Genomic DNA, 27,808 nt, shown 5'->3' on the forward strand with positions numbered 1-27,808 from the left:
GTTCATTATGTGCTTTGCTTGAGCTCAGATCAAAACATTTGAAGAAAGAAACTTTATTTTTGCAATTTAAGTACAGTTTTTATGCATGAAATACTTCAATATGTTATGTATATGGGAACTTCTGCAGCTTGATGCCTCCTGCTTTCCTAGCAGTGATGGTGAGCATTTGAAAGAGTATGTTTGTGTATTTTTAAATATAAATATAGAACTGTTCTTTTCAGCCCAAGTTGCTAAGTAATATTTCATATGTGTGATTATAATAATAATAGATCTCATAATTCTTTTGACCACTCATGAATAATGAATATGTACTGCTCGCAAAAAAAAATTTTAAATTAAAATCTTTAACAGTCAGGCATGGTGGCTCACTCTTGTAATTCCAGTGATTTGGGAGGCAGGAAGATCATGAGTTCAAGGTCAGCCTGGGTAACTTAGAGAGACCTTGCCTCAAAGTAAAACATAAAAAGGGCTAGGGATGTAGCTCAATGGTAGAACACCTCTGTATTCAATTCCCAGCACAAAAATAAATAAATAAATAAACAAACAACAAACTTACAGGCATTGTAATCAAAAAATGTTTTCACACTTTGTGGGGAAATTATATTTGTGTATCTTTTTTCACTTTATTTACTCAAAATTGTACTGACTTTGTTATATCCCCAGTGTTATGTTAGTTATATGTATAATAAAAACATCTAGGTATTTTAGCAATTTGTTTCATATCAAATGAGGACTCCAATCTGTCCTTTTTAAGATTAATAAAGAAAAAGTTTTGCTTAATTATGTGGCACATGTAAATTAAACACTTTCCTCCATTACTACAGTGGACCTCATACCAGTAGACATTCTATTAGCAACTTGTTTAATCAGAAAATGTTACTAAAATTTAACATGAGTAAAATTTTGGCAGTAAGTTTATATCTGCCAAAATATGATTATGAAAATGAGTTGGTCCCTAATAAACAAATCTACAAATGGGGTTAAGGATCAAGCCCACTTTTACTATGAACGAACCCAATATCATAAAAGACATTTTTAAAATAAAAGAAATAATTCAAGTGACCCAAACACATAAATATTTTTATTCCTGAGATTAACTACATGAACATCCATAGTAGGATTGTTTGGATTCTAATAATCTTAGGTTAGGATCATTAGAAGCAGTATATGAAGGAAATAAAGCACCGGACCTTAGAAAAAATTGCTCATAATGAAAAGAATAAAGCTAAAACTGCCACTCAAGAGAGTGGACAGTGCCTCCTTTTGCTGGTAACAAGCCAAAAGCAAGTCCAAGATGTGCCTGTGTCAAAATTATTCAAGTCCATTCCTTATCACTCGTTTCCACTTGGAAGGATAATACAGATATTCTATTAGTGATTCTAGTAATTTTGATGTGGCACCATTCTAGAAAATATCTAATTGATATGTTTACCAATCTTATATACACACACATATGTACACAGAAACAGTCTTGGAGATAATTCTGAAAGGAAAGGAAAGAGATAATCAGAGTTCACAGTTCATACAAATGCATACCACCCAGCTCAATGGAAAGCCATGTGTCCCAGAATGCACAGAAGGTAGTCAATGTTCCAGAGAGTGTCTCTGTCAGCTCTGGTGATCTGATTTTTGAGTGGTGTTGACCCTAACACGCTTTTCCAGTTCCAATAAGTTTTGGTAAAACCTTTCAGCAGTGTCTTCATCTATGTCCATCTGAAAAAGAAGCCAAAAAAAAAAACAATGACAAGAAAGAAGAAAAAATAAAACAAATACATGTGTATAAAAGGATGACATTCTACATATGTAAGAGAACTAAAAACAAAGGAGTTAGAAGAAAAGGGCATGGTGGCTGCCATGTGAGGATTATTAGGAAACCGAGACTATAAAAATTCTCATTTGAACTTCAACACTCACCAAATCTACTGCTGCTCACCTTAAACAGTAAGACTGAAATATCTGAGTATTGCTATCTACCCTAACTCCCCTGTTTCAGTTACAGAAGATACCAATGATGAAAGAAAAGCACAAAAGAGGAAAATCGAGAGAATTCAGAATTTCCAACAGCGATTCCCGAGATCCATCTTCTTTTCTAAAGGAGCCCTTGTTTTTGCTGAGCTCACAGTTGTCCAGACGAAAGATTACCTATTTCCTACTTCCAAGGAAGCTATGGGTTCCATGTAACACTGTTCTGCCCAATGGGATGTATGTGCTCACTGAAGAGACCTGGAGTCTCTTCAAAAGAATAGGGCATCCCTTTTCTTCCTTCTTCCATACTGTTTATTTTAACCAGAAGGGTGAGGGCCATACGCTAAGGACAGCAGATCAATAACAATAGGATGCCTGGATGCCTGACAATTTGTGGAGCTGCCGTGCCAACCTGAGGCTGCCTTTTTCCAAACTGCTTTTACCTGAAAGAAATCTAAGATTCTATCTTATTTAATTTACTGTAATTTTAAATTCTTGTGTTTAAATAGAAAATTCCATTTTTGCTATTTTTTGTTAGTGCATTATTGTTCCACAGAACAATGGGGTTCATGTTGACATAATCATATATGTATGGCGTCTAATTTGTTCCACTCCAGTTGCCCAATACTTCCCCTTTGCCTTCCCTCTGTTTCTTTTTCTCTACTCTATAGGTCTTACTTCTGTTTATCTATAGTTTTCTTAAAATTTTAATTAGTGTTTTATGAATATACATAAAGGTGAAATTCATTGTGGTATATTCTTACATGTACACAGCATAATGTGGTCAGTGTCATTTGGCATTTCCTCTTTTTTTCACATTCTTCCTCTCCTTTATTCCCCCTCCTCTGCTACACTGATCTTCCTTCTATTTTCCTGGGATTCCCTCCCACACACACTTTCCTCTCCCTTCTCATTCCCCTTCCTTTGCTTTCACTGATCTCCCTTCTATTTTCTATTTTTCTGAACTTTATGTCATGCTACTGACATATGGACAAAGATCAATGCCAAGTATCTGACTTACTGAGATGACTTGTTTTATCTCTTTTATTATCACCCTTCCCCCCCCCCCCCTTAGTTAGGTCTAGTTTCTATATATAAGGAAAAACATTCAACCCTTGACTTTGAGTCTGACTTATTTCACTAAGCCTTATATTCTCTAGTTACATCCATTTACCAATAAATGTCAAATTTTCATTCTTCTTTATGGCCAAGTAAAACTCCATTGTGTATATGTACCAAATTTTCTTTATCCATTTATCACCTGGACTGATTCCCTAACTTGGCTACTGAGCTACTATAAACATGTATGTGCCTGTATCACTATAGTATGCTGATTTCAGTTCTTTTGAATAAACACAAAGGAGTGGGATAACTGGGTCATACAGTCATTCTATTCCTGGTCTTTTGAGGAATCGCCATACTTTGTCCTAGAATGGTTGTACTGATTTGCTGTCCCACCAACAATGTATGAGTTTACCTTTTCCCCCACATCCTCACCTGCATTTATTATTTGTATTCTTGATGATTGCTTTTCTAATTAGAGTGATATGAAATCTCGATGTAGTTTTGATTTGCATTTCCCTGACTGACAAAGGTACCAAAAACATACACTGAAAAAAAGAAAGCCTTTTTAACAAAAGGTGCTGGGTATCCATATGTGGATGAAGGAAACTAGATCCCTACCTTTCACTCTGCACAAAAGTCAATTCAAAGCAGATCAAAGACCCGGGAATTAGACAAGAAACTGAAACCGCTAGAAGAAAACATAGGTTCAACATGCTGACATTGGCAAAGCCACTAAAACCAAGGATCAATAAGTGCAATGACATCAAATTAAAAGCTTCTGCACAGCAAAGAAAACAATTAAGAGTATGAAGAGAGAGCCTACAGAACAGGAAAAGATCTTTGTCACCTGCCCTTCCAACAGGGGATTAATATGCAGAATTAATTTATAAGAATTCAAAAAAACTTAATGCAAAAAACAACAACAAAAACCTAATTAATAAATGGGAAAAAGAACTAAACAGACACTTCTCTAAAGAAGAAATACAAATGGCCAACAAATACATTAAAACATATTCAGCATCCCTAGCAACCAGGGAAATATAATCAATTATATTATTCTAACTGATATAATGTATGTAAAACACTTTCAGCCTCTATAAAACAATGATAGTTCTTTTTTAAGGGAATGCAGAGCTTAAAATTTAAAAACAGGTTCTTTCTTCACACAATTGAAAAACTAACAATTAAAAAAACTATTTAACACTTTAGAAATGACATTTATATTCATTCAACCACATTACAATTTTTTCCATATTAGAACTGGAAGAGGCATTAGAGATCTCTTCTAGTCCAGCCTTAACTTAAAACAAAGACTAAAGCTGACATCCATGAATTAAAACATTTTCTTCCATTATTTCCATAAAATGCTAATGAATTACTTTAGTTTGCAGAATTAAATGCTTTCTCCCCTTGAGAAAAAAACTATTTCCTCTATATTACTATATACTATACTAAATTCAGATAATCTCTATAACCTTGAAAATAAACTAATTAACTTACAATAGAGTTCCCCCAAAATGTATTCTTTGGAATGTTGAGGGGAACATAAAATCTAAGGGAAAAAAATTCACATCGTCAAGAACAATTTGGAAAAACCAGGATTAAACATGTCACATACACATTTCTGAACTATTTGAACTTCTGAAAGCCTTTCATGGACTAATGTGCATTGTGGAAGTCTTAGAAAGGGAATAATATGAAGCATCACTCAAATTTACTTGTTCAAAGAAATGCTTTTTGCAAATGTTCTCAAGAAACTAATATCTCACAGAACATATTTTGAAAAACACATAAGATTTGTTTTTAGTAAGCAGATAGCATGGGAACCAGTGAACATGGATCTCCTCAGACCTCATACTACTGAGTTACAGACAAAGATCACTGCTACTTATCTGACTTGCCTAAGATGACTTATTTACCTCCCTCTAGTTTTATTTTATGCCAATGCCTCCTCACAATAAGACAGGCAGATGGGAGGCTGAAACAGACCTTACTCATGACAAAGTACAACAGTTCTTGCAGTTCAAAATAAATCCCCCATGCTTGATTTCTTTTAAGATTATACAGAGTCCAAAAAAGAAATACAATATTGATTTTTTTTTTCTGTATTCCATCTCCTTCTTTTCAAAACATTGATCTATTAAAGCTGATAATTGTTGTAAACAGAACTGAATACTCAAATGGAAATTAACTACACATAGAGATTCCTATTTTAGGGCTGGGATGTAGCTCAGTGGCAAAGCGTCTGCCTTGCATTCGCAAAGCCCTAGGTTCGACCCCCAGTTCCAAAAAAGACAAAAAAAAGAACCCCACCAAAAAAAAAAAAAAAATAAGATTAAAAAAAAAGAGAGAGAATTCCTATTTTACCTAACTTGCAACATATTATCCAATACCTTCATGTGTAAGATAACATGCTAAAACTGGGGGCATAGTCCTTTTCAGAAAGCTTATATGATGATAGGATAACCCAAGGATGAATAGTGTTACATAAGGAAGTCTATAATTTAGGGACCTGACCTGGTCTAAAGGGTCACAGAAGGCTGGGAGGGAAAAACAGAAATCAATCAAATGAAAGAAGAAGTATAAAAACAGTTCAGGTAGGAAGAACAGAATATGCAAAGCTCAGAGGAAGGAGAGAACACAAAGAAATGAAAACAAGCTACAGTGAAGCTACTGAATAGTGATGCCGTCTTCCCCTGAAGATGCAGGGAAGAGAGGCTGGGAAGGCCTAAGGCTGGAATGCAAGATCCAATCCCTCAGCCCAGCAGCTAGTATCTTCAGTGTGGCAATGTAAACAGATTTACCTTTTCCACTGTGACATAATTACTTCCAAAGCCTGTAGTAGCACTCAGATATTTGATCAGAGGATTGAGAGACTCTGGCTTTTGATGGAAAAGCCAAATCTGGAAAGGAAGAATATGACAATGATTTCTTTCTTCTGTGCAAGTGAGTGAGATTTACAATCAGCACCTTATAGAACTTCCCAAACAATTTCTAAAATCCTCTCAAATATCATCAGCTAATTGTTAAAATCTCATGAACCACTCATATATATATATATATTTTTCCTTTCCTTTTTTGCAGTTTTGGAGATTGAACCCACAACTTGTGCTATTATAATTTGAAAAGAAAAAAAAAAAAAAAGACCGCTTAATAGTATCCTTTGAAAACTTATTTACAGCAAAAGAATCATACTTGCTAAAGTATGTCTTTTCCCTTAGTCCTCAAGTAAATTTCCTGGTCTGTAGATCACAGTAAAATATAGGTCACTGATGTAATATTTTATTAATAGATAAGGATACACATGGACAACATTCAAAAGTTGTATATTGTAAAAAGTCTCCCTCCCTTTCTAATTTTCTAGCCAAAAAGCTCTCCTCTCTGGAAAGTATTTTTTGTTTTTAAACTCTTGTGTATTATTCCAAAGAAAATCTATTTACTGAAAAGCATTTATATCATTTTCTCTTACTCAATGGAAGGATAACATATAGATGTTTCATTTATAAAATATGGCTTGGAGATACTTTCAAATTATATATGTAGAGCCCCTTCATTCTGGTTTTAAAACAAACACAGTATCCCATTTTAGGAATATACTACAACTTATATAAGCAGTTCCAATTAAAGGATATATAAGTTGTTTCCAGACCCTGCTATTAGGAATTATATTGCAATGGATGGTGGAATATATCATTTCATACGTTTCAGTGTATCTGTAAGATAAATACCACAGATAAAACTGCTGGGTTGAGGGTAAATGCATTATTTAATATTTTGACTGTATTTGCCAGAGTCCTTACTAGCAGCTATATTAATTTACTCTCCCTTGACAATGTAGAAGAGTTCTCATTTCCATACACCTTTTTCAATATATATGTTATCAAACTTTCTGATCCTTGATAATCTGAGCTTTAAAAGTTTTCAATAAGTTTTAATTTGCATTTCTCTTAGTATGAGTGAGACTAAGCATCTTTTCACACAATAAAAACCATTAAACTTTCTATTCATGTAAAGGACATGAACAGAAAAAAAGGTTTATTGCTCCAACAGACTTCATTTCCTGATTTGCTGAAACTCTGTATTTACTAAGAGTGGCAGATACATATTTTTCTTCCAGTTTGAGGCTGAACTTTGGGCTTTATTAATAGTGAAGTTTCTGGCCATCCAATTTTTTTTTTTTGTCAAAATTTTCAGTCTTTTCTTTTTGCTGTTTCTGCAATTAGATAAGGATTTACAATCTTGAAGCCATTCATAATTCCCCCATATCTTCTCCTAGTAATTTAATATTTTAACATTTTTTAACATTTAATCTCTTAGTTTATCTAGAATGTTATTTTGGTATGAGGTATGAAGAAAAAATCCTATTCTACGTTTTTTGAAACATTTACTAAATAACCCACCTTTTCCCCACTAATTTTGGAAATGTCATATTTATTACATAATAAATTGCTACAGTTTATGGGCCTGTATCTCAACTTTCTACTCTGTTCCATTTAATCCATCTATTTGCATGTCAGAACTATACTTGGTTTTTTGTTGTTGTTTGTTCGTTTTTGCAAGTGCTAAAGATTGAACCCAGGGCCTCATACACGCTATGCAAGTGCTCTATCATTGAACTATCTATCCCAGCCCATACTTTTTTCACTAAAATAATTTCCTTTAAATTCTTAAGTGCTGAAATATACTAAATCCTCTGCAATATACCTTCTCTTATTTACATCTAATTCCTATTTTATAGATAATAAAAGGCTTAGCATGGGTCGGGGATATAGCTCAGTTGATAGAGTGCTTGCCTCGAATGTACAAGGCCAGGGGTTCAATCCCCAGCCACACACACACACACATACAAAGGCTCAGATGGGCTGGGGTCATAGCTCAGTTGGTAGAGTGCTTGCCTTGCACGCACAAGGCCCTGGGTTCAATCTCCAACACCACAAAAAAAAAAACCAAAAAACAAGTAGGTAAAAAAAAAAAAAAAAACATGCCCGAGTATTCATAGCCAGGAACTGGAGAATTGGGATTCGGACAGAGTTAATAGTAATTCTAGTGCCCTCACTCTTCATCACTGTGCTTTAAGTCTCTCAAGCTCAAGTTCAAGCTCTCCTTTTAAGGAGACAAAACTCATCTAGAGATTGAAAGAGATTGATGCTTCTCCCCATGTGGTATGCTCACATTCTTATCCACACCCACCAGCAGCTACGACCATCACTGGCTGGTATTTAAGGTGATATTCTCCTACCTATCCATATTTTGGGAAATTTTAGAAAAGTTACAACAATATTTTTAATTGTGATACTTGGGTCACCCTATTCAAATCCTTCCTGACCCTCAGAGCCTAGATCAATTCAACTCAGTGAGCAAAGTCTGCTCCAGCTACTCCAGTCCCCTCACTGGTCCTACTTTCTGATTATTCCTGGAGTAAGCATTATATGATGTCTTATTTCTTGTGTATTTTGTGGGTTTACTCTTTTTTCTAAACATAATTCTAAGCTACTTATTAATAAGAGATTATTTTTTTCATCGAACTATTCCCCATTACCTCTGACACCTATATGTTCTTGACCTCTAGACTTGATTTTCAGTACTATGGATGCACAGATGAGTAATTCCTAAGGACTACATTTTAATACTTATCCTCAACTGGCAGCTATATTAAGAATTAATTAAAACATAGTATAGGCCAGAAGCAGTAGTACACACATATAATCCCAGAGGCTCAGGGACCAGCCTCAGCAATTTAGCAAGGCCCTAAGCAACTTAGTGAGACCTTGTCTCAAAATAAAAAGCACTGGGGTGTAGCTCAGTGGGTAAATATCCCTGGGTTCAATCCCTGATATGAAAAAATATATATATATATGAAATCACTTGCTTCTACAATCAACTTGTGTGCCTGCAATAAAGGCATTTGATTCTGCAATGCTTACCAAAACAAGAGCATCAAGTCAATCTCCTTCATGTTTCCTTAGTTAATATCAATTTGATCAAGATTTGAGAATCTACTAAAGGTAAACACTACAGTGCTAGGCCCCCATATTCCTAGGATAAAGAGCAAAACTACTGAAGGAGCTCAATGGAGTTAGCACACAAACAACTGGCTCTACTACAGTGGGATTTCAACCAGATGGTGCAAAGAACAAGTAACAAGTTTTATATTGTATGACAATTCTGATCCATCATAGAGATTCCCTTTGGAACTTTGTGTTGAAAAATATTCAGAGACTTTATTTGTGTTCAACATAAAAGAGTACTATGATTCACTAGTAATCTGCCACTGATGAGGAAACACATGTAATTCATTTTCCAGGTGTGATTTAAGGAAATCTACTATTTTCCTAATAAGGTAATAACTTGATCCTCTAATACCAGTAGGGGAAAGAGAACCTTCATATAGGGAAATAAAGATGAATTTTGTTTCCCCTATTCTTGTCTCACAACATAGTCTTCCCACATAGGAACTCACCCACCGATTGCCTAAGTACTATTGTGCTTTGTTTATCCCCTTATTGTTTCACTGCTGTTTCTCCTCCAGTCACTACTTTATTTTGCTTTTAAAGAGCTGCTTCCCTAACAATCATAGCAACCATTGCCACGATGGATGCTACACTTTCAAACTCCAATCCTAATGTTCTGCATCTATCCTGATGGTTCACCCTAGTCCTAAACAGGACCTTGATTATTCAGTTTATTCTCTTACTATCTCTCATTATTTTTTCAGCTGAAACTGTTTCTTTTACAAGTGAACTCATAATTCACATCAGCTAAGTCCTTATACAAGCTATTAAAACTCGAGAAACATACCAATGCTTCTGTTCCATTATATGGTGTCAAAGTAAAAGAATTTGCAAAAAAGCGAAGCTGAGAAAAGAAAACAGTCATTTTGAGAGGGTTAGAATAGAGTCACAAAAGATTATTCATTTTAATATTAAGAAAGAAAACTTAAACTTCTGATTATGGAACATTTTTCAATATTGAAAAAAAATAAAGACATCAAAAAAGAAATATCAGTCTCCAACACTCTGAGTCAACTACTTTTAGCATGAGACATCTTAACTTCTGAACTTTTTTCTAAGCCTGCCCAATAAAGGGACATTTTTTTTCCTGACTCCTATCAGGAGGAACATTTCCTATCTGTACAATTTTTTAATGTGTACTAGAGGAACTGGTCTTACAAGATTCTCAAAATGCAAAATAAATGAAAACAGTTCTGGGTTATATAATATATAATCATTCCCTTATTGAGAAGCTTTTTATTATTATAATTTTTTTATTTTATTATTAATTATTATTCATCTCGTACAGTGCTTAACTGATAAATTAAACTTTATCCAAAGGTAAGTGTATAGATTCCCAGAAGAGGCAAGTCTTGAAAACTTTTAATGCTCATAAACACATTGAAAATGCAAAAACAGTCCAGCTTAACATTGCTTAACACAACACAGGTTTCCCAAAATTATGTGAATACAGAACTCTTGGGATCCATGGTGCATTATCAAAGAAAATGCTCAGATACTAGAGCAGTGGTAATGCCAGAGAGTTTGGAGCAGAGACTACATATAAGTAACATAAAAACCTTCCAGTTAAATAGAACTCTGACACATGCAGGTTCAATTTCTTATGTCTTTTACCAACTCTTAAATTAAGAAGTATTACTCACCAGCCAAATCACTGGCATCAGCAGTGTCCATAAAAATGGAGGTAGAATTCCATAGGTCAAATTGGTCAGTACTGTCCCTGGGCAAATTACACTCGAATACAGACCCTGGAAGCACAGAGAGGAGACACAATATGATTTTAATTCAACATACATTGACTCAGTCCAGCTATAGCTAGTGTATACACTAGGTAATAAAAGAGATACATATATAAGCCAGGAAGCCAGGATATAAAGAATTTATATTCCAAGTCATCTCTGAAGTTGGGACTATTTTACTTTAAGAATCAGGTACTGAGAACCCACTATGAGAGGCACTAAGGCTGCATAAACTAGTAAGATAAAGTCTCTATTTTCAAGAAACTCACAGCATAATTCATCACATCAATAGACTTAAAGACATATAATTCCTTCAATAGATGCAGGAAAGCACTTGACAAAATATAGCACCCCTTCAATTAAAATCTCAATGATATTCCTCATAGAATTAGAAAGAGCAATCATGAAATTCATTTGGAAAAATAAGAGTCCCAGAATAGACAAAGCAATCCTTAGCAAGAAGAATGAAGCAGGAGGTATCACAATACCAGACCTTAAAGCCTACTACAGAGCTATAATAACAAAAAATGACATGGTACTGGCACCAAAACAGACATGTAGACCAATGGTACCAAATAGAAGACACAGAGACAAACTCAAATAAATACTGTTATCTCATTCTAGACAAAGGTGCTAAAAACATACCTCGGAGAAAAGATAGCCTATTCAATAAATGATGCTGGGAAAATTGGAAACCACATGTAACAAAATAAAGTTAAACTTCTATCTCATAAACTCAAAGTAGATCAAAGACTTAGGCACTATATCAGAGACCCTGTGCCTAATAGAAGAAAATGTAGACCCTAATTTTCACCATGTCTGTTTAGGAACTGACTTCCTTGATAAGACTCCTCAAGTGGAAGAAGTAAAATCAAGAATCAATAAATGGGATGGATTCAAACTAAAATGCTTCTTCTCAGCAAAGGAAACAATAACGTGAAGAGAGGGCCTACAGATTGAGAGAAAATCTTTACCACATGCACCTCAGAGCATTAATCTCCAGAATACATAAATAACTCAAAAAACTTAACACCAAAAAAAACCAAATAACCCAATCATTAAATGGGCTAAGAAACTGGACAGACAATTCACAGAAGAAATATAACTGATCAACAAATATATGAAAAAAAATGTTCAACATTTTTAACAATTAGAGAAATGCAATCAAAATAGTCAGAATGGCAATTATCAAGAATACAAACAACAATAAATGTTGGTGAGGATGTGGAGAAAAGGGTATATTCATACATTGCTGGTGGGAATGCAAATTGGTGCAATCATTATGGAATGTGGCATGGAGATTCCTCAGAAAACTTGGAATTAAACCACCATTTGATCCAGCTATCCCACTTCTCAGTTTATACTTAAAGGACTTAAAATCAGCATATTACTGTGATGCAGCCACATCGATGTTTTTATAGCAGCTCCACTTACAATATGGAACCAAACTAGGTGCCCTTCAACAGATGAATGGATTAAAAAAAGTGTGGTATATATATGATGGAATATTGCCCAACCTTGAAGAATAATGAAATTATGGCATTTGCCAGTAAATGAATGGAGCTGGAGAATACCAGACTAAGTGAAATAAGTCAAACCCAAAAAACCAAAGGACAAATGTCTTCTCTAATATGCAGATGCTAATTCACAATGGAGGGAGGTGGGGCTAGGGAAGAATAGTTACTTTACATTAGGTAGAGAGGAGTGAAGAGAGAGGAGGGGGTATGGGAGTAGTAGAATAAATAGTAGGATAGTACAATGAATTACACATCATTACCCTATGTACATATACAACTATATGACCAGTGGGATTCTACATCATGTATAGCCAGAAGAATGAGAAATTATATCCCATTGTATATGATGTACTCTACTGTCACAAATAACTAATTAAAACAAATTTTAAAAAGAAAGGTATATTGCTATCCATGCTAAGTATAAGCAAAATTTTATTGATATACTGTTTGTTGAGATAAAATTTCTAAAATCAATAAAAAACAATTTTAAAAAGTACCACAAAAGAGAAAAAAAAGAAGAAGAAAAATAACCAATCTTGAAGCTGGAGGAGAAAAGTAGAGCCTTATAAGGACTTGATTTTTCCATAGTACTGACTTAACTGAAGATCAATTTATCAATCTTAATAAGCACTTCAGATGTAAAGACTGACAGAGTTTAGTCCTTGCCTTCAAGAAGTTTCTGATGTAGTAAATACAGATAGCCAAACCTAAAGTATGTATTGTTTCCCTGTAGGTCCCTAAGACCCTTACCTCTAGCTTGAGATGGGTGTTCCTGGCATGAGAGGAACAAAGAGCTGTTCTGGTGCCATGAAGGGCTCCAGCTGAAGATATCTAAATCAGATCCTTAGTCTGGGATTCATCAGTTTAGAAAATTCTGTCTTAGAAAGACAGCCTCAACTAACAGAGCTTATGTTAATAAGAAGGGCCCCATGCCATCTGTAGAAAGCTCTGTGGCACTGGGATTGGTTAAAACTATTTCATTTAGTTTAATTTTTACTACATTTTACCTTATTTTAATACTGAATATTTTAACTCATTTTTTTTTTTTACATTTAATCTCATTTTTTTCCTCTCAAATAAAAATTAGGGGGGCTGGGATTGTGGCTCAGCGGTAGAGCACTCGCCTAGCATGTATGAGGCTCTGGGTTCAATCCTTAGCACCACATAAAAATAAAATAAAGCTACTGTGTCCAACTAAAACTAAAAACTAAATATTAAAAATAAATAAATAAATAAAAATTAAGGACAGGCATCATGGCGTGCATCTATAATCCTAGCACTTTAGGAAGCTGAGGCAGGAGGATCCCAAGTTCAAGGCCAGCCTCAGCAACTTAGCAAGACCTTGTCTCAAAATAAAAATAAAAAGGGCAGGTGATGTGGCTCAGTGGTATAGCATGCCTGGGTTCAGTCCCAGAACCAAAAACAAAAAACAAAAAAGCAGTGCCAGGGTAACACAGATCAATGGACAGATGGCACACTGACAAACAGAAGCTGGAAGTTTTTTATCATTTATTTGGTGCTGCAGAGGACTGGTAGTACCTGACATGGGTCATTCACTCCTCAGAGTTCCTTGGATTAACTAACAATTCTCTGAAAAAAATGTCAAGAGCTGGAACTCATCACCACTATACCCAAAAATTCTTCCCCAAAAAAGTATCTCATTTTGCCCCAAAGATCGCTAAGGAAAAGTTCTTATTCTAGAAATAGTTAGAAAACATTTAGTTCCAAATGAGAAATCTTCAAACAAAAATACAGGGTTTTCAACATGTAAAACTGTCTTTGATAAGCAAAAGAAATTAACAAGACACCTCTCCATGCTTAGTTACAGGGAAAAAATTGTGATGATCTTGAGAATTTCTATGTAGCTTATGTAAGGACAGCCTGCATTAATGAATCATTAAAATCTCTCAGGTAGCCAATACAGAACCTGACACTTAAAGTAATACAAAGCTTCAAAAGGAATTTCCTAATGTAGTTCTAAGTTTCTTCTCTCCTTATAAAAGCCAAGGAGGAAAAGCTTGAACCAAAAAGCTAAGAACCTTTTTTTTGTGTAATTGTTGATTGACTGTATATCCTCTTCTAAGAAGTGTCTGCTCAGGCAGGTCCTTGGCCCATTTGTTGATTGGGTTATTTATTTTTTTGTTGTTTAGCTTTTTGAGTTCTTTGTATACTCTAGAGATTAGAGCTCTATCTTAAGTGTGAGGGGTAAAAATTTGTTCCCAGGAGGTAGGCTCCCTATTCACCTCACATATTATTTGTCTTGCTGAGAAAAAACTTTTTAGTTTGAATTTATCCCATTTGTTGATTCTTGGTTTTAATTCTTGTGCTATAGGCATCTTATTAAGGAAATGGGGGCCTAGCCCCACGTGATGGAGATTAGGGCATACTTTTTCTTCTATTAGACGCAGAGTCTATGGTTTAATTCCTAGATCCTTGATCCACTTTGAGTTAACTTTTGTGCATGGTGAGAGATAGGGATTCAATTTCATTTTGTTGCATATGGTTTTCCAGTTTTCCCAAATAAGAGAGCTCATGTAAAAAATAAATAAATAGATAGTTAAAGTAAGCTAGGAACCAATTCCAACAAGTTTTAGGAGAGAGCAGTATTAGCTAAATCTCCTTTTACTGTAAAAGATGAAATCCCAATTTTTACTTAACAATTGAAATTTAAATAAAGACCTGGAGATCTTTTTTTAATGTTTCTATTAGTGCATTATAATAATATGTAATAGTGGGATTCTTTGTGCATTCGTATGGGCACATAATTTGCTCCAATCATTCCCCAATAATTACCTTTTCCCTCCTCTCCTTCTTACTCCTGTTCCTCTTCTTCTACTATTCTGGTCTTCCTTTATATATATATATATATATATATATATATATATATGCGCGCGCGCGTACATTTATGTATATATATAATTGTTTCATTGACGCATGTATTATAATCATTCATAAAAGTAGGATTCATTGTACTATAGTCATACATTTATATAGCATAATTTGGTCAGTTTTAGTCACCAGTTCTTTCTCTTTTCCTCCTTCCCAGAGCTTTCTATGAAAGGAGAAGCTAATATGACCTTGCCCTTTAAAAGGGAGTTTCCAGAGTACAAAGAAGCAATGTGACAAGTTTTTAAACATCTCAAGAAACATTAGAAAGAGGTGCCTAAGTGGACCAACACACTGAGCACAAGATGAAATAATAATAGTCAACACATGAACATACACAAGAAGATGCACAGACACCTACACAAATACACACCCCACATATACACATACACATGCATACATACCCACAAAAATATACACACACACACACACACACACAGGTACCCCCATGTGTATGCATGCACACAAGCACACCTTATATTCACAAACACCCATAAATATATGGGTGTGTGAATGCATGCACACACATACACATATAAATATCCTCACACTCTGAGCACACAGCACTTCTGTGATGGCTTCATACTGATCGCCTCATTCCACTCTCCTAACAAATCCATGAGGCAGACATTTATTATCCCTATTTTTTCAGGAGGGAAAACTGAGGCATAAGGAGATAAAATAATTTGCCAAAAATTACAAGAAGCTAGTAACAAAGTCAAAATTCAAATCCAGTTTTAGAGAAGATATTCTTATATTACCCCGGGTTAGTCAGTTTTTCAACACTGTAACCAAATATCTGATAAGAATAACTTAGAGGAGGAACATTGATTATGGTTCATGGTTTCAAAGGTTTAGTCCAAGGTTGGCCGACTCCACTGCTCTGGCCCAAGGTGACGACAGAACCTCAAGGTGGAAGGGCATGGCAGAAGAGCACTGTTCCACTCATGGCAACCAGAAAGCAGAAAAGGAAAGCGGAAGGGGCCTCAAGGAAGATGAACTCTTCCAAGGCACATCACCAGTGAGTCACCCCCTCCAGTCAAGGCCTACCTGCTTCTTGTAACCACCCAGTTAGTCCATTCAAACTAGAATAGACTGATTAATTCACAGCTCTCATAAATAAAATGTACATGAGAAAGATCAGAGACTTGCAGTTAATATTTTAGACATAGGCAATCAAGGCAAAGAAGCAGTAAGTTCCAAACCACAATGGGTACAAGGAGCCAACACGACTCACAAGGGTCAGCTTCTCCAAAGAAACACCCTCTAAACTCAGATCCCCACGGAAGAAGAGCTCTGGAGTCTTATCTAAAATCACCATTACCCAAAGAGCATTATAACTATTGACTGGGAGGTAGTGCAGTTTAGTGGGAAAAGCCCAAACTGTGAAGGCAGCTGGCCTGGGCTCGTCTCTGAGTGCTGCCATTTACAAGACACATGAGATTTTTGAGTAAATGATTCAAATTTTTTTGTTCTCATTTGAAAAATGGTAATAATCAGACCCACCTAACTGTACAGGGAAGACAATAAATAACAAACAAGATAAAAAGTAGAGCACCTGACAGTAAGTACTTAAACGGTGGCTATTGTTATTGTTAGTAGTGTCATTCTCTTAACAGGTTGGAGTTCCTGAATACTACATTATAATAAAGGAACCACATAAAAATAAAAGGTCAGGAACTAATCATCTCAGTTCCAGAGTTTTCATGTATACCAACTCTCACTCTAAACTACAATAGTAAGTGGGAAACCAGCCATATTACTAGGAAATAGACTGTAATTAAGAAACTACTATTCTGCCATTTCCATATCACTGAAACAGGCCTCACCTGCTGGTTGAAGTGCCTATTCAAAGCCACATTTAGAAGGTCAGTGGCATATTTGGAAGAGCTGTAGGGTTCCTGGCCTTTCCTGTGCTGGATGTCTTCAAGACTGAAATTAGATTTCCTTGCATTACGAGATGATGTCCAGATGAGTTGAGATGGATTATAACTGTGACAAAGGAGAGGTTCTAGTTCCCGAATCTAAAAGGAAAAAAAAAAGAACAAAAAAGTATCAAAATCTGCTGAGGGGTGCAGGATAACAATTTTGAAAGTTATACTGGAATTTGAATTATTTTTGAAATTTATACTGGAATTGAATTATTACATACATGGATTGAAAATGAAAAGAACCAAGTTTGTCACTGATGGAGTGAAAAAAATCACAAATCAGAAAGAGAAGGAGGCTAGAATGATCCATGAGGAATAAATTAGAGATGTCAGTATTTAGTTACATATAAAATAGATATGTATGCATCCATGAGTTCACATGCACGTACTTATCTCCTTAGCAGAGAGGCATCAAGCAATTGACATCTCAATAGCAAAAAGCACCCAGATCTTGTTTTCTAATAACAATTTTCCAATAATAGGAAGAAGATCTCCTTAGAGAAACAGCTGTTCTAGGATCAAGGCAGAAAATACAAGAAGCACCCTACAGTGCCCAAAAGAAAGAAAGTGCTCTAAATGAAAGTTAGAACAAAACCAGGAAACTCAAACAATGGCGTAAAAGTACAAGAGATGGGGGAACCAACTGAAAGAACCAAATAGAAATTGTACATCCAGGAGTCCATATGGATATAAAAAGATGATCAAATAAAGAAAGATTTAGAAATGGAAAAGACATAAATCTCTATTGCCAGAAAAATTCCAAGTAATTTCTATAGATGATCCGTCCTTGTCCCTTCCTGGGACAAGAGCATAGAGCATGCTAGATAAGCTACACATCTCGTGTTTAAGTTTATATACATGTCTGAAATTATAACACCGAAGTGCTAATGCTGAAGAAGTCAGAAATCATGAAAATAAAAAATTAACTAAATATTACTGTTTAATAATGGTTTGTCTACCATCCCAAACTATTGGATGCCAAGCACACTTCCAAAGACTACTTAGAATTAAGAATGGGTAGCAGGGCATGGTGGCGCATGCCTTAATGCCAGTGGTTTGGAGGCTGAGGCAAGAGGATCTTGAGTTCAAAGCCAGCCTCAGCAACTTAGTGAGGCCCTAAGCAACTCAGTGAAATAAAATATAAAAAAGAGCTGAGGGGCTGGGGTTGTGGCTCAATGGTAGAGCACTTGCCTAGCATGCGTGAGGCACTGGGTTCCATCCCTGGCACCACATAAAAATAAGCAAATAAAGGTTAAAAAAAAAAAAGCTGGGGATGTGGCTCAAGTGGTTAAGTGCCCCTGAGTTCAATCCTCAGTACCAAAAAGAAAAAAAAAATGAAATAAAATAAAAACTGGTATGCTTTATCTCAGTTCTATACATTATTTATGAAGGTTACTGTACATTTTCCACTTTCTATCTCGATTCGCTACAGTCCTTGTTAAAAGAAAAATATATATATATATCAATAGGTTACTATAGGGAAACAATGTTTTCAAAAAGTCAAGTGAAATAAAGTGATCACCTTATTTATTGACTTGTTTATTTGTTTACTGGTACGGGGACTGAACCCAGAGGCACTTTACCACTGAGTTACATCCCCAGCCTTTTTACTTTTTATTTGTAGACAGGATTTCACTAAGTTGCTGCAGCTGACCTCAAACTTTCAATTCTACTGACTCAGACACCCCAAGCACTGGGATTACAGGCCTGTGTCACTGCCCAGCTGATCACCATATTTAAATACTCAAACATTTAATGCTAACCATAAACTAATGAGCTTAAAAACAAAAGAAAAAAAAAATCACTGTAATGTATCCATGCAAGCCCTTAGGATCATAGCACTAAATGTGGGTTTAGTTAAGTCTTTTTTTTACCAGGATAAAGTGTCCAAAGATATTGGTTGCAAACACCTCCTGAAGCCCATCAGCAGTGACCCTATCCTGTTGGGTCAGCAGTCCTTCAGCTGTGGAGAACATATGAATCGCTTTTCTGAAATAGCAAAAGACAGTGGTATGACTTTTTAAAGCTTCTTTAATTAAAGACACTCCCCATTTGCCCCACTCCCCCACCAACACATACACACAAGCTATAGCTTCCTTGAGTCTATCATGACAGAAATAGAAATATCAGTTTCTCAGACAGGGTTATTCTGAGTATTAAATGAGATACAAAATAAAAGCTTTCTTTCCCCAAATTCATGGAAATATTTACATACTTACCATTCACACTACCAAAAAGGAAGCCTGTCTCTCAAAACCTGCTTTTAGCAAACATTCTCTTCACCTCTTTCCAAATCAGGTTAAAGATAAACTGTTCTGAAGGAAAACAGCTATGCCAAGAGAGAAAAGTCTACCTGCACAGTTTGTTTAACTGCTTAAAAAAAAAAAAAAAAATTAGGCAGGTTTGTTTTTTCACTAGGAATTTTTAGAGCATTGAACATACTAATATGCTGTTTTGCTATGCAATCAATTTAGCAGGTCAAGACCAGTGTTCTGGACACTGAGGAATAGCAGGAAGCAGGTTTATTGGCTGCAGGGTTCAGAGGTAGGTCTCGCCTAAGAATTCTTCCTCTGAACACTGAGTTTAGAAATATCTAAAATTTTATACCCAGTGTACAGGGGGAGGGGGAGCTCAGAGGTTCACAATCTGTAGAAGTCCACATAAAAGTAGTTTTGTTTGTTTTTTCTCTAATGTACTTGGCAGTTAACCCAACCTAGATACAAATAAATCAAGGACATTCTCTGTAAAAAGCAGTGCCTGGGATAGGGAGAGTTTTTCTCCCTTTTCCTTCAGCAGTTGGTTTTCAAGGATTTCTCCAGTGTTTGGGTTAGTCTTATCACACTCTGCTTCAGCAAACATATCTCCTGCCTAAAAACTTCTTTCAGAACTTTTTTCTGATAGTCTAAGAGCAATTATGGTGAGGGTCTCTAGAGAAACTTAATTAAGATTTCCTGTGAAGAAGGGGGTGCCACTACAATGTGGGGTTTGTCTGTGTATGTTTTAATGCAAGAAAAGCAGTAATTAGCATGCAATAAAAATATGTACTTATAAGTAAGTGTACTGAGTCACAAAATAAGACATTTCTTACTCTGGTTTATGATTTTGTTTGTTTGTTGCAGTACTAGGGATTAAACCCTGGGTCTTGAGCATACTAAGAAAGCACTCTACCACAGAGCTATGCTCCCAACCCAGGTAAACAGGTTTTTCTTTTAACATTTTTCTTTTTTTTTTTTAGTTGTAGATGAACACAATACTTTTATTTTATTTATTTATTTATTTATTTTTATGTAGTCCTGAGGATCAAACCCAGTGCTTCACACATGCCAGACAAGTGCGCTACCACTGAGCCACAACTCCAGCCCCAGGTAAACATTTTTGAAAGCCAATACATCAATGTGTATCGAGAAACTCCCAAGTAAACACTAGTTCTTTGCGTTTCTCCCAGCTACCAGTCAGAGCACCTGACATACAGCTAAGGAACAGCTTCCAAAGCAGCCTTTGTGAGCCTGGAGTCTCCCTGAGAACTCTAATGTAGAAATGTTTCTGCAAATAGGCAGCACACTCAGGCAGACCAAAACCCGACATCCTGAAACATCCAACCACTTGGAATGTCCTAGAGACCTAGAATACCATAAGAAGGAATGTGCATGAAAAAAATGAATGCTTTTCTTTCATGACCTGGTTGTAACACCTGCTTTCTATGATTTCATCCTTCCCAACGTTCCTTTGCCTTTCATTCCCCACAATTTAACACACCAAAGACAAAATTAGGAAAAAAAAAAAAAATACCTTTCTTTCAATCAATTCATCTAGAAAATGGAGATTACCTTGAAAAGAGGCCAGAGAAAAATGCTTTAATATTTAGCTGTGGGTTAGGCATGATCCCAGCATTTAGATACACATAGTCTAATCTTTGAAACCTGCAAGTAAAACATTAAGACAAGATTGTTAGAATAATGAAGACAAAAGGTAGTGTATTCTATCTCTAGAGTATTGAAGGCCCGAGGACAGAAAAATTTTCTGGCTAATTAAGATGGCCACTTCAAGATAAATAAATAAGACAGGGTTATAGCATTTTTCTTTTTTCTTAGCCCCAGTAAATGTTTGAGTTTTTCTTCTTTCTTTCTTTTTTTTTTTATCTTTTTTTTTTTTTTTTTTTTGGTTTTTGTTTGTCTCTTTGTTTCTCTGCTTTGACACTGGTTTCCGTGGGCTCAAAAGTCAAATCTTCTCTGATAAGTAAACCCTTCCAGGTTCCCAATTAGGGAGTGCAGCAACCCTCTCTTAATCTGCTTTCCTGTTATTGCAAAGTTTTTTTTCCTTGCATTTAGTTAGTTGGCTAATTAATTAGCTTACCATCCCCCTAGTTGACAAATAAAATTTATATCACATATAATAGATCTGGCCTGACCTATCACTGCTGGAATCTGAAGGCCAAGATGTCTACTAAAATGGAGGACCCACACGGAAGCCATTCAGCATTCATGGACAAGAACTATTTACCATAAAATGATGAAAGTTCACTGTCATACGGTGACATTATAAGAGCTGAATGGGGGTAAGATATTCTTGGAAAGTTCGGTCCAGAATACTTGTGGAGGGAACTGTAAAATGCTGACTTGAGAAAACTTTTTCTTTTTTAAACCTATATAAACCTAAATCTAAGTGTACCCCTTTTGAACTAGGCTCAAGATGAGTGGAGCCTCTTCTCATGATACTCAAAGGCACCATGCACATTAAAAATAATTCCTATAATTCTATGTACACACTGTGTCTTCTGTGTAGACAGAAGGACAGGGCCATAGCTATTAAAACTGGACCTTGAAATACATATATAGCTGCCAATACAGATCACACATAAGTATTTCTTATTCATCTTATAAATAATTAACACTCAAAAGACTCTAGTTACTAAGCTGTTTAAACACTGATCTTATTACCATCAGTTTATCACACAAGGGCCACAAAGATAATAAATAGTTCCAGCTATTGTTTGTGGTTCCATTATCTAATTTTCAAACTTCCATCAAAGAATATTAATGTATTTTGCTAGGAATGAAGACAAAATGCTTAGTGAAGAGTAAACATTGCACTGTTTACATCAAATTAAGCTCTGGCTTCAATAAAAGAACAAAATGTTTTCAAAGATGAAATGATTGACACAGTGGCTCTATTCTGGATAAATGAGAATCACTATTTCTTATGAGTTTTAAACTGCACATATCTAATAAAACAGAGTATTACAGATGGAAAGACCAGGTTTCAGGGATGGTGCTGCTGAAGGGATCCTTCTCAAGCTCTCGTCTCAAATTTATTTCAGGACCAGAACCAACAGTATAGTATGTAGGGTCTACATAGGCAAGAGATCTATCTATACACTTTCAAATATTCCCAAATTCATGAATATCACTATCACCACCATTTCCTAAAACCAGGCAATGCTGCCCATCCCAGAGAGAGAGATTTTGTGGATTAAACAAATACATCAAAGTTGCACTAAAAGTTGACGACAGACAACTGAGACAACTACCCTCTTCAATGTTCCCTTCTGTTACACAGCCTTAAATTTGTGCTAAATCACTAAATATCTCATTATATTACTAAATTTGCAATAGATGACCAAATATCTTGAGTCTTTGGAGGCAACTGAGAATAGTCCATACTACAAATATGAAAACTTAATATCTCAAAAGTCGATTATATTGACATGGGCCATTATTCACAAAGGATGAAGGTTCTTTTCCACCAAAAAAGGGAAAAAATAATTTATACAGGTAAGATAACTAGCTGGCTAGGAAGGTCTGGGGAAAGAAGGCCTGCAAATTTCTCTCCTGACTCAGGTTTTTGTTGTTGTTATTCTTTTTAGATATTCGTGATAGTAGAGTGTATTTTGACATATTATACATACATGGCGTATAGCTTATTCTAATTAGGATATCATTCTTGTGGATGTAAATGATGTTGAGTTTCACTAGTTGTGTATTCACATATAAACAGAAAAGTTATGTCTGATTCATTCTACTGTCTTTCCTTTCCCATCGCCCCCTTCCTTCATTACCCTTTGTCTAATCCAATGAACTTCTATTCTTCCCCACCCCACCACCAATTGTGTGTTAACATCCGTATATCAGAGAGAACATTTGGCCTTTGGTTTTGGGGTCTGAATTATTATTTCACTTAGCATGACAGTCTCCAGTTTCATCCATTTACCAGCAAATGCCATAATTTAATTCTTCTTTACGGCTGAGTAATATTTCATTGTGTATATATACCACATTTTCTTTACATTTCTCTGTTGAAGGGCACTTAGGTTGGTTCCATAGCTTTGCTATTGTGAACTGAGCTTCTGCAAACATTGATGTGGCTGAGCCACTTGTAGTATGCTGATTCTAAGTCCTGTTTGTAACTCTATAATGAATCTTCATGCAGTTTCAGAAGCTTGAAGACTCTCTAAGTTATGGAAGAATAAGGGGTATAAACATATCACAATTTATTGGAAAGTAGAACCTGTAAAATCTCCTTGTTTTTTTTTTTTTTTTTAGAAATATGATGTGACAGAAAACTCCAGGAGTTCAGAAAGAAACTAGATGCACAAAGGCCATAGAGAACAGGAGTGGGGTAAAAATACAGCTTTTGCTTTATAACTTGTGCATTTGTGACAGGGAAATGCAAATGACTATGAAATCACAAAAATAAAATGCAAAGTATTATTGTCCAGGAAATGTCTTTACCAAGAACACTTTCCTTGTATATCACATTTCCTCTACTGTGCAAGGAAATAAAATAGTTCCCTGTTTCGTAAAGGCCTCAATTATTTAAAAAGAAATAAAAAAGCATGAAAATTAATCAATGTGGATAATACTATAGCTCACACGTATTTTTACTGTAGGATTTATAACCTTTTGGGATCATAAGTTCCTCTTAGAATTTAAAGAAAGGATCCTCTGAACCCAGAAAAAAATGTACTGTGCACTGAGGCACAATTCTATGTGCACTTCCAGGGAAATTAAACACCCAAGGACTCTATTCCTTCATATACCAAATACTCATCAAATGCCTATCACATGACAATTATTGTACAGATATGAAGAAATCTTTACTGCCTGGGGAAAAAGATTTCTGAGGAGCAAGGAAGAGAACTGAGCTTTAGAACAGCCCAACCAGATAAAGTCACATGATCCCATTAGGCATATCACTCCTATTTCTGTATTAGTTTCATCAAGTGTTAAATATCAATACTCTCCCTATCAATTAGTGAATTTGTTATGTGGAAGAAATATGTAAAAATAGGTTCAAATATCAAAGGAGTTACATTAATTTAAGCCATTACAACTGACCATATATCAGGGTATATTCACAAATTTATCTTCGTGACTGAGAATGAAAATGTGAAGCATTGAAATGAATCTGAGATGTATTGAGGATCACTCTACAGATTTCCTCAGCCTAACTTCTTACCTGTTCAATGTTTTCCTATCCTTTGATATTTTATTAAATATTATGTTACACAATCACATGAGAGAGAAATGTGACAATAGGAGACATACCTTTGCTTAAGTTCTTTGCAAGCCTCGAACACTGACTGTAAGTTGCTGACATCCACCTGCACAGTGGTGACTTCAGCAGTGGGGTAACAGGCCAACAGAGTAGCACGGACAGCTTCTGCCTTGCCCGTGTTCCTGCACGCCAAACAAAGGTAAAGCTCATTGTCTTCTGCCAGAAGCCTCTTGCAAAGGGCTAGGCCGATGCCACTGAGAAAGCAATTCAGGTACAAGATATATGTAAATTCAGATGGTGCTAAATAAAGGCATTTCTTTCTGACTGTATCCACTTGAGCTCCAAGGAGGAGTAGAGACAGAAAAAAAAAATACTTCAGCATTATTTAAAGAAAAGAGGAATCTGCCACTCTAATAGTCATTTGTTCAGGATGATGTCTCGTTTGTTTCTCCCATTCCAAAAAATCTCAATGGCACAATAACTGGTTTTCATTATGTACTTACTGTGCTATTCATGAAAGTGATACATTACTAGCAAGTGTTGAAAAGAGCATTTTATTAGCCGTTTCTTGTGCTTATGGTTTATTTTGCTGTCTACATTCTTCAAGGTCCAGGGCTCCGCCACCTATTGGTATCATGGCCACTATAAGGAGCACCAGAAATCCCTGATAAGGGAATGAATGAGTTTTTCAGGAAGAGGCATCAGTGACAGGCAGGAGGTATAAGTCCCTCTCGATTACTGTGACTGAATAACCAATACAAAGAGAAAGAACTCAGTATGATTGAGTAGGAGGTAGCAATAAATGTTAGATGGGGATCAAGAAAGGGAGGCAGGGACAAGTATGCTTAGACTTTAAATAAACTACTTCAGAAAGAGCACTATAAAACTTCCCACTAGATGGCGAAAGCAGTCAGATCATCTGCTGGGACTAATGAAAACCGGGGCAATAAATTAACTATTAGAACTCCAAAAAGAGCCTGAAACCATCAGTAATATGTTGGCCCTACCAATACTGCATCAAGTATGTTATGTTTATTCATCTTCACTAAAGAATAACAGGACTTTAAATATAAAATTTCACATATCACAATATATGAAAAAGTCAATCCTGCTTTATTTATCCCCCGTTGGCAAAGTAGTAGAGGGCATACCGAAAAACTGTGCATGGCAGACACCTACATAACTGATTTAGTTAAATATGAATATGGTTAGATAACTGAAGCAGGACAATCTTAAATGACATTTACCATATTTTCTGTCTTAATCTCTCAAAACGCCAAAAAGCAATTAGTAGAAAAATGGATTGATTGATTTCATCCTCCACACATTCTTTGTGAAAGAACAAATGAGAAGTAAAACAGTCAATAAAGGAGGCTGAGAGTCCAGGTGATCAATCTCGGAAAATTATGAGCTAATTACTCTGCACTAGACTATGCCTTAACAGGAATCATTTTTTCCTATGTTCCTATCATATACTCTGTACAGAGTATGTGTTAGTGCTGTGTGAAATGAAATAAGACACCAGCTCCCCACCGCGCGCGGGCTCCTAATGCTCATGGATGTTGAAATTTTAAAACTAGGAGCTCAAGACATGGCCACGTGCTCAGCACCGAACTAAACTTCAGGAATTCACAGTGTATACTTCAGAGTGGGTCAAAGGCGTGTGCAGGGTCCGCGTAGGAATCTTCCTTTTCCCTTGATAATCACAAGCAACCCTGACGACTTACTGGTGGTGTAGTTCTCCCTTACACTGCCATGTTTTAATTCAAAGCACCAGTTTCTGAGTACCTCAAGGGGCCAGCATGCCCCATACCTTGGCGAAGGAACCAGAGAATAGTAGGACGGGGTCTCGGCCCAAGTCCCCAACGGAGCAAATTCAAAGACAGGCAACTGCCCGGGTTGTCAAAGGCAGGTCGCCGGCTTCTGCTCCCTCCGACCCCAGAACGCAGCCTCTGCAATCCCCAAAGAGCCCTCACCTGCTCGCCCCGGTGACCAAAACCACCTTTCGCATCTTCGCACACTCAAGAGCCGAGCAGTAAAGCAGATCCCCACCTCAGCGTTCGGAACCCCTGCTAATTCATACTAACTTTGGAACCTCCCCTCTCCCCCGCCCCGCCCCCAGAGAGGCTGCACCCAGGCGCACGCCCACCAATGGGGGACCGATCGGGACTCTTGCGTCATCGGCTCCACACCGTGCCTGCCAATCTCAGTCCGCCGTCGGCGCGCAACGCCTAGGCCGGGTGGAGTGAGATAGGCCGAGGGGCGGAGCCGCGTGACGCAGAGCGTCAAGCCAATCCAGGAAGTCCCCGCCTACTCCGGGCCGAAGGTGCCTCCCGCCCCGCTGCTCCGGGCTTGGGGCAGCTGCGTTTTTCCGGATGGTGATGCTCTTTGAGCGGAGCACGGGTTGCCGTGGCTCCTACAGAGTCGATGTACTGGCGCCTCAGAATGGTTTTAGGATGGTTGCACCAGAGCTTGTATTAGAGAAAAGGGATAGATATAGGAGCTAAAGTTCAGGGATTATCTGCTTTTCCACTGTTTTTTTTTTTTTATGTTTATCACATTTATTAGTAATGTGCAACAATGTTTAAGATGACAGCAAGTAAAAATAATGCATATTATACATAATTATGTGAAGCATATATTAACTTTTGAAAAATATTGCCTAAAATAGAAAATCTGAATATATGTGAATTTCTTATTTATGAATTGTGAAATTTGGAAGAAATATTTGTATGTTTTGTATTTTATCATTTTATCAAAAAAAATCTCTCTTATATAACTACAAGTTAAGAAAAAGAATAAAAGGGATAAAGGGAAAGTGAGGAAATTAAGAAATAAAGATAAATGCTTGAAACTTTCTAACAAAATAAATTTAAAATGATCACTTACTTGTCTCATGTAAAATGAACATTGTATTAAAATGGATAGTATTGCATTATTTAGAGTTCTTTGCATTTAACACATTTAAAAAGTCAACCTAACTTATGCAAGTAATAATGTGATTACAATTTGTAACTAATAAAAAAAAAGTGTGTCACATTAGATTGGGTAGAGAAAAGTGATGGGAGGGGAGGAGAGGGGAAGGCAGGATAGGAAGGGCAGCAGAATAAAATAGACATTATTATTGCTGTATGTATCTAGGTGACTGTATGACCAATGTGATTCTGCAACCTGTACAATCAGAAAAATGAGAAATTTTC

At 36.2% G+C, this 27,808-nt stretch overlaps 1 protein-coding gene across 2 annotated transcripts; it reads right to left on the reverse strand.

Annotated features, from left to right (window-relative positions):
* Positions 1-26,672, reverse strand: Hsd17b7 (hydroxysteroid 17-beta dehydrogenase 7). 2 transcript variants are annotated; one of them, XM_071618234.1, is made up of 9 exons: positions 26,585-26,672; positions 24,659-24,790; positions 20,942-21,034; positions 18,989-19,103; positions 17,013-17,207; positions 10,685-10,789; positions 9,829-9,885; positions 5,835-5,933; positions 1-1,713 (listed from the first exon to the last, which is right to left on the reverse strand). In XM_071618234.1, exons 1-9 carry the CDS (start codon positions 26,617-26,619, stop codon positions 1,609-1,611), a joined length of 936 nt encoding a protein of 311 aa, XP_071474335.1. In that variant the 5' UTR covers positions 26,620-26,672; the 3' UTR covers positions 1-1,608. The 2 variants fall into 2 exon arrangements, with proteins under 2 accessions (XP_071474335.1, XP_027778289.1); XM_027922488.2 differs by having other exon boundaries at positions 24,659-24,862.
* Positions 26,673-27,808: the final 1,136 nt, after the last annotated feature.

This window comes from Marmota flaviventris, chromosome 10 (assembly GCF_047511675.1).
Source record: "Marmota flaviventris isolate mMarFla1 chromosome 10, mMarFla1.hap1, whole genome shotgun sequence".
NCBI lineage: Eukaryota > Metazoa > Chordata > Mammalia > Rodentia > Sciuridae > Marmota > Marmota flaviventris.